At 40.5% G+C, this 14,346-nt stretch overlaps 1 protein-coding gene across 1 annotated transcript in view; it reads right to left on the bottom strand.

Annotated features, from left to right (window-relative positions):
• The window catches only part of unc13bb (unc-13 homolog Bb (C. elegans)), a 69,490-nt gene that overhangs the window by 15,327 nt on the left and 39,817 nt on the right, over nucleotides 1-14,346 (bottom strand). The window contains exons 11-21 of the mRNA XM_083929613.1: nucleotides 6,838-6,884; nucleotides 6,606-6,684; nucleotides 5,623-5,697; nucleotides 5,213-5,432; nucleotides 4,894-5,121; nucleotides 4,611-4,752; nucleotides 4,210-4,379; nucleotides 2,089-2,204; nucleotides 970-1,133; nucleotides 275-425; nucleotides 104-172 (exon numbers count right to left, since the gene is read on the bottom strand). Of these exons, the coding sequence (XP_083785739.1) occupies nucleotides 104-172; nucleotides 275-425; nucleotides 970-1,133; nucleotides 2,089-2,204; nucleotides 4,210-4,379; nucleotides 4,611-4,752; nucleotides 4,894-5,121; nucleotides 5,213-5,432; nucleotides 5,623-5,697; nucleotides 6,606-6,684; nucleotides 6,838-6,884 (1,461 nt within the window). The remainder of the gene's footprint in view (nucleotides 1-103; nucleotides 173-274; nucleotides 426-969; nucleotides 1,134-2,088; nucleotides 2,205-4,209; nucleotides 4,380-4,610; nucleotides 4,753-4,893; nucleotides 5,122-5,212; nucleotides 5,433-5,622; nucleotides 5,698-6,605; nucleotides 6,685-6,837; nucleotides 6,885-14,346) is intronic.

Below are 14,346 nucleotides of genomic sequence, written 5' to 3'. Positions count from 1 at the left end.
ATCAAGTGAAAAGGAAGTAATATTTCAATGTTTATGAAACATTTGAGAACATTTTCAGTCATAAATGGCAGCAATATTTATTTAGTTTAGATCGAAATCTTACCCTGTAGGTTGAGAGGTCAATGCGTAAGGAATTGTGTAGCTGGTCTAAAAGCTTGACAAAGCGTTCTTTCTGTATGGTCAATAAAAGAAAGGTAGATACGTAAACAGAAATGCAAGGAGAAGGACAGAGGCTGCATGTGTGTTTATGCAGAACTGCAACAGTAATACAAACCCCAAAATTGGAAGCAGAAAAGCGGTCGGAGGCGGACACATTGGTGGAGGCGGTTGTGTGGGCGTAGAAGGCATTGATATTGGCCAGCAGGGTGCTCATCACTGCGGGAACGCCGGGACACATGTACTTTGAGGACAGACAGGCAAAGTGCCTGGAAAGACAAACACAGGGGCAGCTTGATAAAGACCTGGGCAAGAGGCCTCCTTTTCCTCCCATTTCACACACAGTTACAAAGACCTTTCTCTGTAACAGAGAAAAGGTTTTGTCAAATCAGTGTAGGAGTACACAATGTAGAGCTGTGCCTTATTTTGGTCCGTCTGTGTCTTCTCAGGGGTCTAGTTTTCACCTAATGATCCCTATGAACGGTCATTTCATCTGCACATCAGCTTGCTGGCATGTTTAGGCTGAAGGATGACCCCATTGGAGTGTGCTCCCTTTGAATGACGGGCCCAGTCACAGTCATATGTATAGAGCATGACATTTCATGGAGACATATCCATCCTCAGCCCATTTATAATTGATTTTATTTCATTTGGAGGTCAAAAGGGATCGACAACGGCATTGAGAGGCACTTTGATATGAGACCAAAAGACAGAAAGGGAAGGAGAGGAACAGGGTGGGGTTAAACAGATGACAAACACGAGGACAAGTAGAGAGACAGAGCTAGGGAGAAGGTTCATACGTCTCAGACTCACGTCATGGCCTGGTAGATTGACTCAATTCCATAGCGCATGGCAAACTCGTCCACTATTTCCTGGGCCACATCATCGTAGTACACTTTCCAGGCATCGTCTCCACGAGCTTCTGGGATTTTGACCACACCATGGCCAAGCATATCGGTCGAGTGGTGGAACAGGTTCTGTAATGGACAGAAACATTGGGGTCATGTCATTCGAATGGCTTAAGTATGATGAGTATGTGGAGGTTTATGCTAAAGATTAATCTAACAGGAAAAGCGTGGTGAAGATATTGAGGGGGTGAAACATTTTGGCCTGGTCTGATTATGGGATTGTCTGCTTTATAAGGACAGCATCAAAGGCCCATCACAGACAGATCCGTATCTCTCGGTGTCAGCAAACATGTCCGATATGCACCAATATGAAAACTTTTTTTACAGAACATATACTGCAGAAAATAATGCTTGAGGTGATTTAGAAAAGCTGTCATTACATAGTTTATACGGCAGTGCGTTGGTGATCAACTAACTGAATTGGTTAAAAAATGTAATTCATCGTATGTGTATGGTATTACAATGTTAATTATCAGGGATCGACAATAAACCGTATATCGGTAAAGGGAAATTTATATTATATATTCTTCTGATAATTTACTTTTAAAGTTGGTTTGCGATAAACCGATAAACATGTATTAGGTTAACACTGACAAATCTGATTTGACAGATTATATCAAAACATTTTCATTCTAATTCCTAGGCAAACGATAAATAAAAGCCAAATATACACGGACGCCCTGGTATCTACTCAAGTAGAGCATGCACCCCATATACCATTCCTTGTTGCAGCGGGTCAGGCTCGACTCCAACCCATGGTCCTTTGCTGCATTTCGTCCCTTCTCTCTCCTCCCTTTAACCTTTCAATCTGTGTTTTCCAATTATAAAGATATATATCTTAACAAAAAAAAGTCTTTTGATGTACTTTGCCACAAAAATAAATGGACCTTTGAGTTCACATTACAATGTCCTGTGGTGGCTGTTACTGCACTGCCACAGGCCTGTAAAATTTAGGTTTAATTGATATCCTGTGTGTTGAGGTTATTACTCCAAGCACAGAACACAGCAAATGAGAATCAAATACCTCATGCAAACAGGTGTACTGCACATGATATGGTGCCACTTTCTCCTCTCCTTTGATCTCCACATTGATTTGGAGGCGAATGGCACCTGACACGGCTGACTTGTCTGTCCTCTTCTCTGTAATTAAACACAAATACAGTCATGCAGATACACAGCTTGCATACACACGCACATACACATGTTCTCGATTCATAACTCCAATACAAATCTGTGAAACGGAGACACACAGAACCAGGTCTGTTCATGCAACACTAATTACAGACTATTAAACTGGCAGATCTATTGTAGGGGGTTCTGTTTCTACAGTTTGATGGCAGTGCAGAGCCGACAACGCTAATAGAAGTCCTCTAGTTGATAGTGAGGGAGACAATGGCAGTGGGCTGTATGGATCTGCGCCTGATCGCTGAAGACACTTCAGCCAGAGCTTCTCTGGAGTTGGAGTGCTTGGCGGCTCACCCCTGCTATTTGCCCTGACAGGCACATCATTAGGGGTAATTTGTACATGTCGGCAAAGCGGTCGATTTCCGACTGGAGTGCTGCTACTTGATAATCACACATCAGGAGGAGAAAAGGGGGAGAGTTTAGAGGGGCGCTTTGGAGCACAAGAAGATAGAGATGAGAAAATTCTGTTTGAAATTGATAGGGCAGATTACATGACTGATCATTCCATTTGTTTCAAATTCTAATTTCTAATGACCCCTAACCAAAGGGATATTTTGTTGATGTGATTAACAGAGGGATATTAAATTGAGCACTTCTATCTCCCAGTTTACAAGAAACAACGGCAGATTTATAAACACATTCATATTCAGTGCTGTGCTGTTCCATTGGAAGATTGATTAATGCCACCATGAACTCGTTTATAGCACTTTAATCAAGTAGAAACAAGAGATGCTTTGTGCTTAAGAAGTGAATGTCTTACTCTTGCATACAACATGGGCGTGAAAATGAGTAGTGCTCTTAAAGGATAGCAATCAAAGCAACATGACATAATGCCTCGGGTGAGTAAATCAGTAATCAGTAAACTTGGGTGTGTGTGTGTGTGTGTGTGTGTGAGAGAGAGAGAGTTGATACCTGGACAGAATAAGTTTGATTTTAAGTATATAGTCATATAGTCATTAAATAAAATGACCCGGGCTACCTGTATTTGCTGCACCAGTGCTCGTATAAAATAGTACAAGGTGCTCAGCTCCTGTGTACTTGTAATTGACCGTATTCAGGCCAAATGAAACCAGTGGAATAGTACTGGGGATTTTTTTTTTTGTCAGTAAGTGCAAATGGATTTCATGAAATAAGCTTGCTAGTATTTTTCATGCAGGCTAATATGGGCCTTGGGGCCACTCCTTGCCTGTGTAAAAAGAAAAAAAAGGAGCCGCAAGCAAAGGAGATAGCTAATGAGGTTCAAACAAACCACTCACTGGACTTTCTAAAAAAAGAACTCCCCAAACAGAAACACACAGATGTGGTAAGACTGTATGCTTCATCAGAAGTAGATCAATCCTTCATCCTCTTTCTATATTATAAAGAGGTTGGTGTTTCTCACCAGTACAGCGCCAAGAGAAGCTGCTGCTTTTACACAGCTGTAGTCTCTAATGTACTGGTCTAAACAAAAAACTCTAATGGCCATTCACGAAATGCAGTTTTTCGAACTTCCATGTTGGCTTAATTTTTTGCCTCGGAGGGCGCTGCTTGGTTATCACCTAGTTCTATAAAAAGTTGGAGTCAGCGATTCTGGAGAAAGTTTGTTGATATTTTAACTCAACACCCACTCATATACACCCCTTCCTGCAGTGCTCCAGTTTTTCTCACACCCACTGCCTTTCTCTTTGTACACCCATGGCCTTTCTCCCGTCCTGTGTACGAACGCGACTGTTGCTGTTTGGCTGGAAAAGTGTTGTGTGTTCTGAGCCACTATGTTTGTTTCCCATTTAGAGAGTCACGGCTGTGTATGAACACCAGACTGTATTTAAGCGCACACACAGAATGGACAGCTGAGGACAAAACGTGTATTGGTTTAGAATTGCTGACGCCACCTTTAATTGTTAGGTGTAAAAAAAACAACTGTATTCTTACTGGCTTAATTATGGCATACTGTATCTCCATAACAAGACAACATACTGACCCAGGTTGTACCAGACGTCCATTTCTCCGCTCAGGGTTCGAACTTCTATGATACTCTGGCCCAAGAAATCATCAGATTCTCTCTTCAGCCGTTGCTTCACCCTCGACTTAATGTCATCATCCTCGTCCCACACGCGCACTTTAATTCGGTCTGATGAATTGTGGCACTCGCTAGTGAAAAAAACATGGAAAAAACATAAACTTAAGAATAGTATAATACATAGTAAACTTTCATAGAAAATAATAGAACTGGTACAGTGTTTATGAAGATTAAGCATGAAGGCAATGTGTGAACTTCATGTATCCTACTCAGCTCGAGACTAGCATACGTATATACTCTGCTAATATATATAGCCACGGTATCAGAAATAACAATATATCCAAGGAGTTTTTGAGACTTACAAGTGGAACTTCTCTTCCCAGACAGGATTGAGGTTGCCATAAATGGTCTTGGTTCTCTTCTTGGTCTTGCCCACCTGAACAGTGACATATGGATCACTTGATCCTGTCTTGTCCTTTGCCTGAAGTCCTTGGGCACAAACGACTATCGCAATGATGGAAGACGAAATCATGAGGAACAACCATTAGTATTAACAAGAATCACATGTGGTTCTGCTGAGAACGGTGATAAGGACTAAACTTTAAAGTTGTGGCTGAATTTATCAATTTTGATGAGTGGGCTCACCTGTGATGGTGATCTTGGCTGACCACTTTGAGGTGCCGTCCAGTACGCTCTGCTTGATGGTCTTCATCTGTTGCGCATGGATGGCTTTGCTGATGATAAACACTTCCCTGATAAGTTCAAAGATTTCTGGCTTGTTCCTCTCCCTGATCTTCATTCTATCCTTCATGGCCATGATAATGTTCTGAGTCCGGTCTTCAGCTCCATGTTTAGAGCTCTTCTCCGCAGCACCTGGATACATTTAATGAAAATGTAATAAAATCTATTCATAAAAATACTGTGTAATGATAGAGGTCCATGTGACGTTTAATTCTTTACTCACGCTGTAGACAGTCAGCATTCAGCAGCTCTTGGCACTTCTCGTGGCACTTGACCCCACACTCAGAGCAACGCATGCCTTGGCGGGCTATTCCCCACAGCAGTCCCTCACACTCATAGCAGTATGTGGGCGTAGTGGCAGTCCACACCTCAAAGTTATGTGGTGTAGTGCAGGATATGGGGTAAATGAGAGCCTGTAGAGTCTTCTTGTATACATGGGTTTTCTACAAAAGGGGTATATATATATATATATATCATTTATATTTTAAAATACATGGAATTCCTAATTCAGTTAAAACGAGAGAGACAGCAGATAAGAAAGGACATCACAAGAACAATGATTTTTAAAATCATCTCGTGTGTAGCAAATGATTCCATAATGAAGGCAGAGAAAGTTTAAGGTATTAAACTCACCAGTTCCTCATCCTTGATTGAGGACCGTGCAGCCATGGCAGATGCCATCCCTGCCTTCCTGGCTTGGACGAGAGACTGAACCACAGTTGGCAGAGGACATTTTAGCTGAGTAGCTGATTTATTAAATCTCATATACAACCCACAACCAAGCATACCATGTCAAAAATGACAATAACAATGAAGGTCAGTATGGTTAAAAAGGTGGTTGGGGTAGTTGTAAGGGTGGTGAGCAGGGTTATTATTTATTCCCATTGGTGAATTCTTACCAGATGATCAGAAAACCCATGTGAGTATTTTTTAGTTTAAAGCACCTAGTAAAGAGGAGATTACTGAAAAGAATAGCCATACCCATATCAAGACTTTAAAATAATACCAAAACCATCAGCCACACATTTAAGTAGTGTATTCTGCATTACTCCTTATTTTTTTGTGGCTCAGTAGGTAAATTCCCAACAAAAACAAACCAAAAAGGTGGGGGAATGAGTTGTTGATTTTATATTTTAATGATAATATCAAGTAGGAAGAAAAGCTACCCATGACCAAGAGGATGCATGCAAATATTTAAATTTGTATTAAACAAGAGGGTTGCGATCAAAGGGATCAACATGCTATAGACATACACGTTTGAGGCAACTACTGTTTTATTTGTCCTACTTGATATTTTGTACTTAAGTAGGAAAGGGAGTGGCAACTGGGTTCTATTAACTTACCATAGCCTGACCAAGGAGAGTGAATGCATTCAAGAGAGTTGTGGGGAATAGTTTTGGGTTTAAGAGAGGAGGGAGAGAGAAATTAGCAGGCTGAATTCATATTTGTCTCCATTTGTTGATAACAATCTCATCCCAAATTCAGCTCAAAGGTTAAAGAACTGTGACTTCTGTAGTGGTTTCACAAATAGAAAGACGTGCACTCACAAAGAACACAAACAGGATGACATATGACATACAGTATACAGAGCGAAAGAATTTCAAGTTAGTACTGACCACGTCGCTGACCAAGGGGATAGGTTTCTTTTTACGTAGGTCTGGCATGCTGTCAATTCCATATAGACCAGATCCGCCACTATGCACCCACACAAATAAAATAAAAGTGAATTATACGTCCTCACATACAGCAACCCAGGAGGGCACTTTCACTGTAATCACAATGATGTGAATCAAATGATTGCAGTCACAATTGCTACTTATTATTGTGTGTCAACTATGCAGGACTTACCCTGGTTTGACCCAGGCTTGTCTAGCATTGGGTTCTTCATCTCGAACCTATAATATTTAAAAATGTGAGAATTCAGGCAGACGACTTACAAAGACTCAAACACAGCAGTATAACATGAGAAGAGGAAAGTTGGAAAATGGAATGCTACATTTGGTTGAGTTTCACCTCTCTGATGTAACATAATATGCAAAGTCAAATTAAAAATAAATGATGATGCTTTTAGAACAGGATGGAATAAATGTTGCTGAACTCTTTAATTATAAGATATGTTATGTGAAATGTAATGGTGGACCAACAGTGTGTACAAAACCACAGAGTTGTATTTGTTGGGGGGGGGGGGGGGGGGGGCGTTTGAAGTGAAAGGGTTTTGTGTTCAGTGCCTGTATATTAGTCCATCAGAAGCTGAATGTTCTGTCACAGTACCAGTTTCTGATAGTGTTTGAAAAACCTTTTGGGAAAACATAAAGCCGCTGTGCTAACACTAGAATTAAAAAACGATCTGGGGAATCACAACATCAATGAAACCAATGATAAGCTATTTATTATACAGAATATCTGAATTGATGGGACTAAATCTTTTCCAGAAAATGGAGTTTTTGTTTATTTGTTTTAAATAAATATTACATAGCCCCTATGAGAGCCTGTATCCTCAGCATATAGTGCATTAAGCTTCGGCGTGCACACAAGCATTCCTTTTGACAAAGACAAGTAATGGAGAAAAAAATAAAACAATTATTCCTCACAACAATCACAATGAACAGAAAGAAAAACAACTACAGCTTAAATATGAAGCTAAAGTTATATGAGTAACCTGATTATCTTCTCTCCCACACTCTGGAAAGAACAACATGAAAAAAAAGGATTAGAAAGTGTGAGTGTTTATAACTGAGACATGTATAATGCTATACACATTTAATATCAATGCTAAACATATACATCATATCAGATCACTACACACTGAAATGTATATTTTTTGCTGTTATTATTAAAGTGAAAAAAAAAATCCTTAAATATACCTGGGAAAAACTCGTCTTGAGATTGGGATCCCTGAGACCCTTGAGACCCTTGAGAGCCATGGGACCCCTGGGACCCCTGGGACCCCTGAGCAGATTTGGATAGTCTATGACGGGTTTGCCTCTTTTCCCTAAGAATACGCTGGAAATTAGCTATACGCTCTCTGTGACTGGCGTCGGTTGACTTTCCTTGGACTACCTCATCAAGAACATGGTTTTCCTGTATAGGACTTAACCGCACCTCATCTGTACTGAGCACTGGACCCAGTGGACTCTCTGCCTGCCTTGCTGGACAATGGTCTGGTGTTAAGTCAAGGTTAGACAGTTCCCCATCTGTTGTACATTCTCCTTTGTCCTGCGAAATCTCTACAGACTGATACTCGGTTGGGGTGCAAGGAGAGAGGCTTGCTTCATGGGGGGATGCCTGAAGGGAGCATGTCATGTTCTCATGAGTCTCACGGCAATCCACGTAGACTGAAGCCTCACTCTCCTCCTTTGGAGTGCCAAATAGAGTCTCTATCAGACTAACCTCTCCTTCTGTATACTCTGTGCTGCTCTGCTCCTCCTTGGGTTCACCGGCTTTTCTGACAGGAGACGGAGATGCCTCAGACCCACTATCATCTTTAACACTTTCAGGGTTGGATCCTTCCAACTTTTTCAAAGCCCCTTTTAAAGCTGACCTGAAAGTGAGTACAGCCTTGCTAAAAGTTGTTATTTCAAAACCAACATTCGAGGTCTTGGCTGCGTTATCAGGATCTATTACAGAAGACTCTTGTGACAAAGATTCTCCTGCTTCATCCCTGGAGATACTGTGATCCGTCCACTCCCTTTCCAAACTGTCCGCAGACCCCAGATCAAGAGTGTCACCAGAAGATGGACAGTCATCGCATAGTGAATGTGGCTCCAGGTAGGCATCGTCACAGTCTGTCAACAGCACAGTGGAGCAACTCAGACTCCTGGAGGGCTCACTACCCAGTTCATTTGCACAAGCATCCATGGTGTGGTAACCGGAACTACGGGAATACGGGCAGTTTGCAGAACAGTCACACTCCAAGTTTTCTTCCTCAGTTTGTAGTCTGGGGGGTCTCCAGTCCACCATACTGGAAGAGCTCGAAGGAGAGTTGTAATGGTGCCCAAACAGCAACGAGAGATGTTCAGAGCTGTTGTGTGAAGAATGGCCCGGTGTGCTGCTTTGTGTCTCCTCTGCAGCACACCTGTCCCAAACACCAAGACAGTTATTCAACTCTTCACCACTGTTTGCACAAGAACAGACGTCCTCCTCACTCCAACCTCCTTCTCCACTTACACTGTTCGGCATATTAACAGAAAGCCACCTGTCATATTCTGTGTCACCAGACAGTAAGCTTGCTTCTGGGTAATTGGAACTGTGACACGATGACAGAGAGCTGGTGCTTTGGTAGTCATGGCCGTGATGAAGCTCCAGGAAGCAGGAGTCAGGATTCGGAGGGCCTAGAATGCGCATATTTGAACTCTGCTTTGAGTTATCTTGGTCAAGTTGTTGATCTGATTGGAGAGTGACTCTATCAACAGGCCACTGTTTGGCTGATCTGTGAGATGGTATATGTTCTGAATCCTTTGCATAATCTTTGTGATCCAACAGTGGACTGGTATCCCTTCCTTGAAGAGATGTGATGGCGTTTTGTCTACCCAAGCTTCCTCGCCTGATGCGGGGTGTATGAGAAACAGAGCTAGGATGAGGGGCAGCTGAAGCCCCAGAGTACAGCTCACCTATTTCACTGAGCACTGCATCGACACAACAAGATACTTCATCCACTGAGCCTCGCACAGATGTCAGATACTGCCTCAGGTCAGATATTTCCTCTTGGATCTTGTTGATACCTTTCAGTTCTTTTAGGATGTGTTCCACAATGTTACTAGAGCCTTGCTCTGCCTCTTCATGCTCCAACTTCATTTTTTCTTCTTCATTTCTGATCTTTTCAATAAGCCTGGGTAAAGCATCCTCCACAACCCTAATGTCATCCTGGAAATCACAACTGCTGATTTCTTCAAAAGAGGTGAGGTCATCTTTGGTGCAGGTAGCATCCACTGATGACACGTCATGAAAGGAGTTATCCTCTGGCCCCTGCAGGCACATCTGCAGCTTTCTGTGCAGGCTTTGCCCAACTTTGGGGCTCTGTGATCTCTTCTCCTGCAGGTCTTGCCTCTTGGGCGAAAGTGGAAGTCGCTCTGATTTGTAGGGTTCATCCTGTTTACTGATATGTCCTCTGGGGAACATCCCTGGCACTCCTGATCAGCTGTTTCCACACATTGACAAATCACTGCCTCACTGACACCTCCACTGGGTGGTGTAAGCATAAACCAACATCTTGAACTTCAAATGACCGAACCTGTACCATGACTGACAAAAAAAAAAGTTATTTTGTTGACAAAGCAGTGAAACCTCCAAGCACTGATCTGCATTTCTTGTGGGTCAATTTACCATAGGAATCTCATTTGTGGCTCATTTGGTCGGCAGTTGCTGCTTATGTTTCTACCATAAAAATGGCAACCAAACTTAATCAAGAAAATAGTAGTATGCTGCACATAGTTTTAATGCTACTTCAAAAGAGAAATGCATTTTATCAATGCATGCATTTTATCAAATTTTTTTTCAATTACACTCATGAAAATAGACTTCAAACTCATGAAAATAGTACCATCATTCATTTTTTTTTCAATTCTATTCTTATCAGCAGCAGTTATGAGAGAAAAACAAGAAGTAACACTAACTTTTGAAACTGTGATTATCTCAACAGTCGACAAATTATGGCTACGTACTTGGTGATATTTAGGTCACATTGAGAGACTACACGCCGCAGTACACTATAGAAGTAAGATAGACCGTGTCAATTACTGACCTCCTCTCAGTCAGACTGGCAACTTGCAGCATGAACACCATGCAGCTGCTTACATCTCTAATTAGGATACTATGGAAAGGAAGCTTGGTAATTAGATGACAGGTCAATTCTTACTCTTAAGGCCATGTCATTCTTTCACACCCATACCAGCTGCACGACTTGATACTGTAGCTCTGACCCATCACAGTGGAAATAAGTTATTGAATACCCCAAAAATGCTACATAAATATATCTGTTGGCATTCAGTAATCAAGGAATGTAATGTATGCAAGTTATCAATGATGTGGATGTCTCATATACTCCTTACATTTAGTCATAGTATATATTAGACACAGCCAGTGATATACGTATATCTTTATCCACTAAGCCTTACCAACATCAGATCAGGAATTTAGAAAATCTGTAATTGCAGTTTTTTTCGACACTTTAACTTCTTGACTGTTCAAAACACCAAGATCATGAAATGTATAACGTGCACTACCACCCGGTCCGTGGTTTCTTTGGATGCTTTATCTCTTAACTAACTAAAAATGGGGTGAAAGCTTTGTCAAGTCTCCTATAAGTGTTCTGAAATAAAAGGCTTTTATTACAGCCTTTAACAAAAACATACATACACATAATATCATGGTTTTTAACTACCTCACTACAGAAGGGTGCATGCTGATTTCTAGGTATTTGAATCAACACGCTGACTACAATTATTTCATAAATGTATTTTGTAAGATAATATATTACTTTAATGTGCCTGAATTTGTTTTGGTTGGTGAATTTCCTATTCCATTAAGTAAATCATTCCAGAAAGGGTAGTTTCGAACCACATTAACCCACCCCTGCACTGGAGGTCTCCAATAAGCATTTGAGCACCCAAGGTGTGTTACTCTGATAAGGGTTTGGTAGGTAGAAAAGTGTTAGGAAGCCTATCAGAATAGATTGTTTCCTATTGCTACTGAATTTGAATCAGGCTATCTGAAATTAACTGATCAACTCATTATTTCTTGTACTAAAATATATTGTATGTTTTGCAATGGCTGATTAATAAATATGGAAATTAATACATCTGTTGTATAACGCATAACCTGTGATCAGCTATAAGTGCACTCTAATGGCCAGCGACTTATTAGTAAGCTGTCCAGGCCCATTTTCTAGGACAGTCATAGTAATAGCAGCAATTTATTTTTTCCGTTACTAAATGGGCTGTGGCCTGAATGTAAAATACATCTTTCTTTTGAAGTTCTTGAGATGACTTGTTATCCAACAATAATATGTGCTATGAAAATTTAGATCAACTGACTACTGAAACAAGCTGTTTGTGTAAAAGCACACATAATCTTGTATGTACATTGGCCAAACAAGTTTTGTACAGTAAAACAATATATTATTTAATCCAAGTCTACACAAACTTAGTACTAAGTGCTTAAAATGACACAAATATATGTTTAGATCTAAATCTTACCTTATGGGAAACACATAATCAAGAACAACTTGTAGAAAACGTTTTTTCAAGATCCGTTAAATCCACATAGACGGTCGCTCAGCGGATCAGTAATGGTAACTTCCCTGTTTTTCTTCAAAATGCATCCCCAGGTGTGTTATTAAGTGTCTTGCTCTGCCTTAATCAAACCAGCAGATCATCTGTAAGTGACAGAGATGAAGAAGTGCCGGATACCTCACTTTTACCACTGGAATGGCAAGCACGACAGTTGTAGACCACAATCACACAGCCGTTCACCCTCGGTTAAGAAGCCATCCCTACTCCCCTCCCACCCTCTTGCACACTTTCTCTGCTCTCTCTCCTTCTGTCCTCTGGCAATGTACTCCAGCACAAAGCTAATCTGAGGGTGTGAGGCTGCCAGCTCTCAGTCTCATTCACTCTTTCTGTGTTTCCACATCTGCCAGCTGCTGATATTCATTTCTCTTTCTATTCATAAAAAAATTGAAAACACCCTGATAAACATATCAGTACCACTGGTTTCCCTAAACTGCACTCAGTGATTTGCTTAAAAATTGTAAAGAGGAAGACATTTCTATTCAAAGATTGCAGCTCAGTCATATCAAATATGGGAATTGAAACGGATACTGGAAATTAGTCTGGCAGCCAGCTCCACTTACTGCTCTAGATTTGTCCCTGTGTGCCACTGCTGCCAAATATTTTTGAGAAATTGTAAACACACAACACATCTTTTCTCATTCTATTCTCTGAGTGTAAACAAGCAAGTGAGGATGTTTTACGGTATCTTATTATGCTGATCGCTGTCATACTGCTAGACTAGATTAACAACCAATTCTAATTCATTACAGTCTTTAGACTTGTCGCCCTAAGTGTTTTGTAATAAATGGCACTTAGACAGCTTTCATCTTGCTTTCCATTAATAGTCTGTCTTCAACCAGCCATCACTTACAGTACATGTTAGTCTCAACCAGTCCATGCAAACCAATCATTATAATGGAGCCTATCAAGATTCTATGAGACACTCCTTTACTGCTGTGCCATAAAAAAAACTTAATCAAGGGGATGAACCCCAGTTAGGGCTGAGAGACTGACGTTTTCATTATGAATATGCTCTTAACTAAGGTTTCTAAATGGACTTGGATGCAGAATTAGATTCAATATCTGTTGACATGCGCTGGATACAAATTCTCTACAACTGATAATGGTGATTGGTTCAGTATTAGAGTGCAAGGCATCTGATTTTGACACTAAAAGTCAAATGTGACACGATGGAGATTGAAACAACATCATATGATTACCCATACTGTTTTATTAAAGTGTATTTTTCAGAAAAAGGAGGAGGTCCAAGTGCAAGAGCTCCAAATGACCATTTATTAGAGAGGTAATAACTTTGTCTAGAAGAAGATCAAATCTGCTGTGGGCAAGCCTCATTCTATTGTTGTCCCTGGACCACAAATTTTGGTTTATCATGAATTTAATGCATTTCCTTAAAAACACAGATTCTAATAAAATACTCAGTTACCACCCTAAAGTAAATATACCGTAAGAGTGAGAAATTTGTCAAACACTATATGCGCCATTAATCATAGAACATGAAGATTGTCATGAGTGAACCATCTATTAAAGCAAATGAGTGAAGCCATGAGTGATGACCATATGGACAGCATACTTTTGCCTCACAATCAGAGCGCCATGTAAATAGAGATAAAGAGACGAGGCAGATTATCTAAAATGAATTACGAATGTAATATTACTTAAAAACTGGGCAGTGTCATCTCACCTCCATTAAAGCAGCACGTTTGCTGGACAGCTGTAGCAAAGTGGAGCAAACAAAGTCTGCTTCAATTAAAACACTATGTTGGCTGGAAGTATACAGGTGGATAAAACATAATCACATATACTCACCCTTAACTTGAAAATTATTTATGGAGTGCATTTAAAAAGGTGCTGAATCCCAAGTAGTTCCACTGCTGCTGCCCAGAGGCTATCACAACTCAAGTACAGTTCCCAAGACAGAATGTGTGTAACCATAAGGTTGCATAGGACCAAATGTGTTTTGTTGCAAAAAACAAAACAAAAACAATTGCAGTTCTAATATTATTCTAATATGTTTTAGTGAACCATCTTAACAAAACAAAGAGGTAAAACTCAACCACTTTCAAAGAAT

This window comes from Echiichthys vipera (genome assembly GCF_963691815.1).
Source record: "Echiichthys vipera genome assembly, chromosome: 16".
NCBI classification, from domain to species: Eukaryota; Metazoa; Chordata; class Actinopteri; order Perciformes; family Trachinidae; genus Echiichthys; species Echiichthys vipera.
Note: the sequence above shows the minus strand (reverse complement) of the source record. Positions and strands in the feature narration are given on the sequence as shown.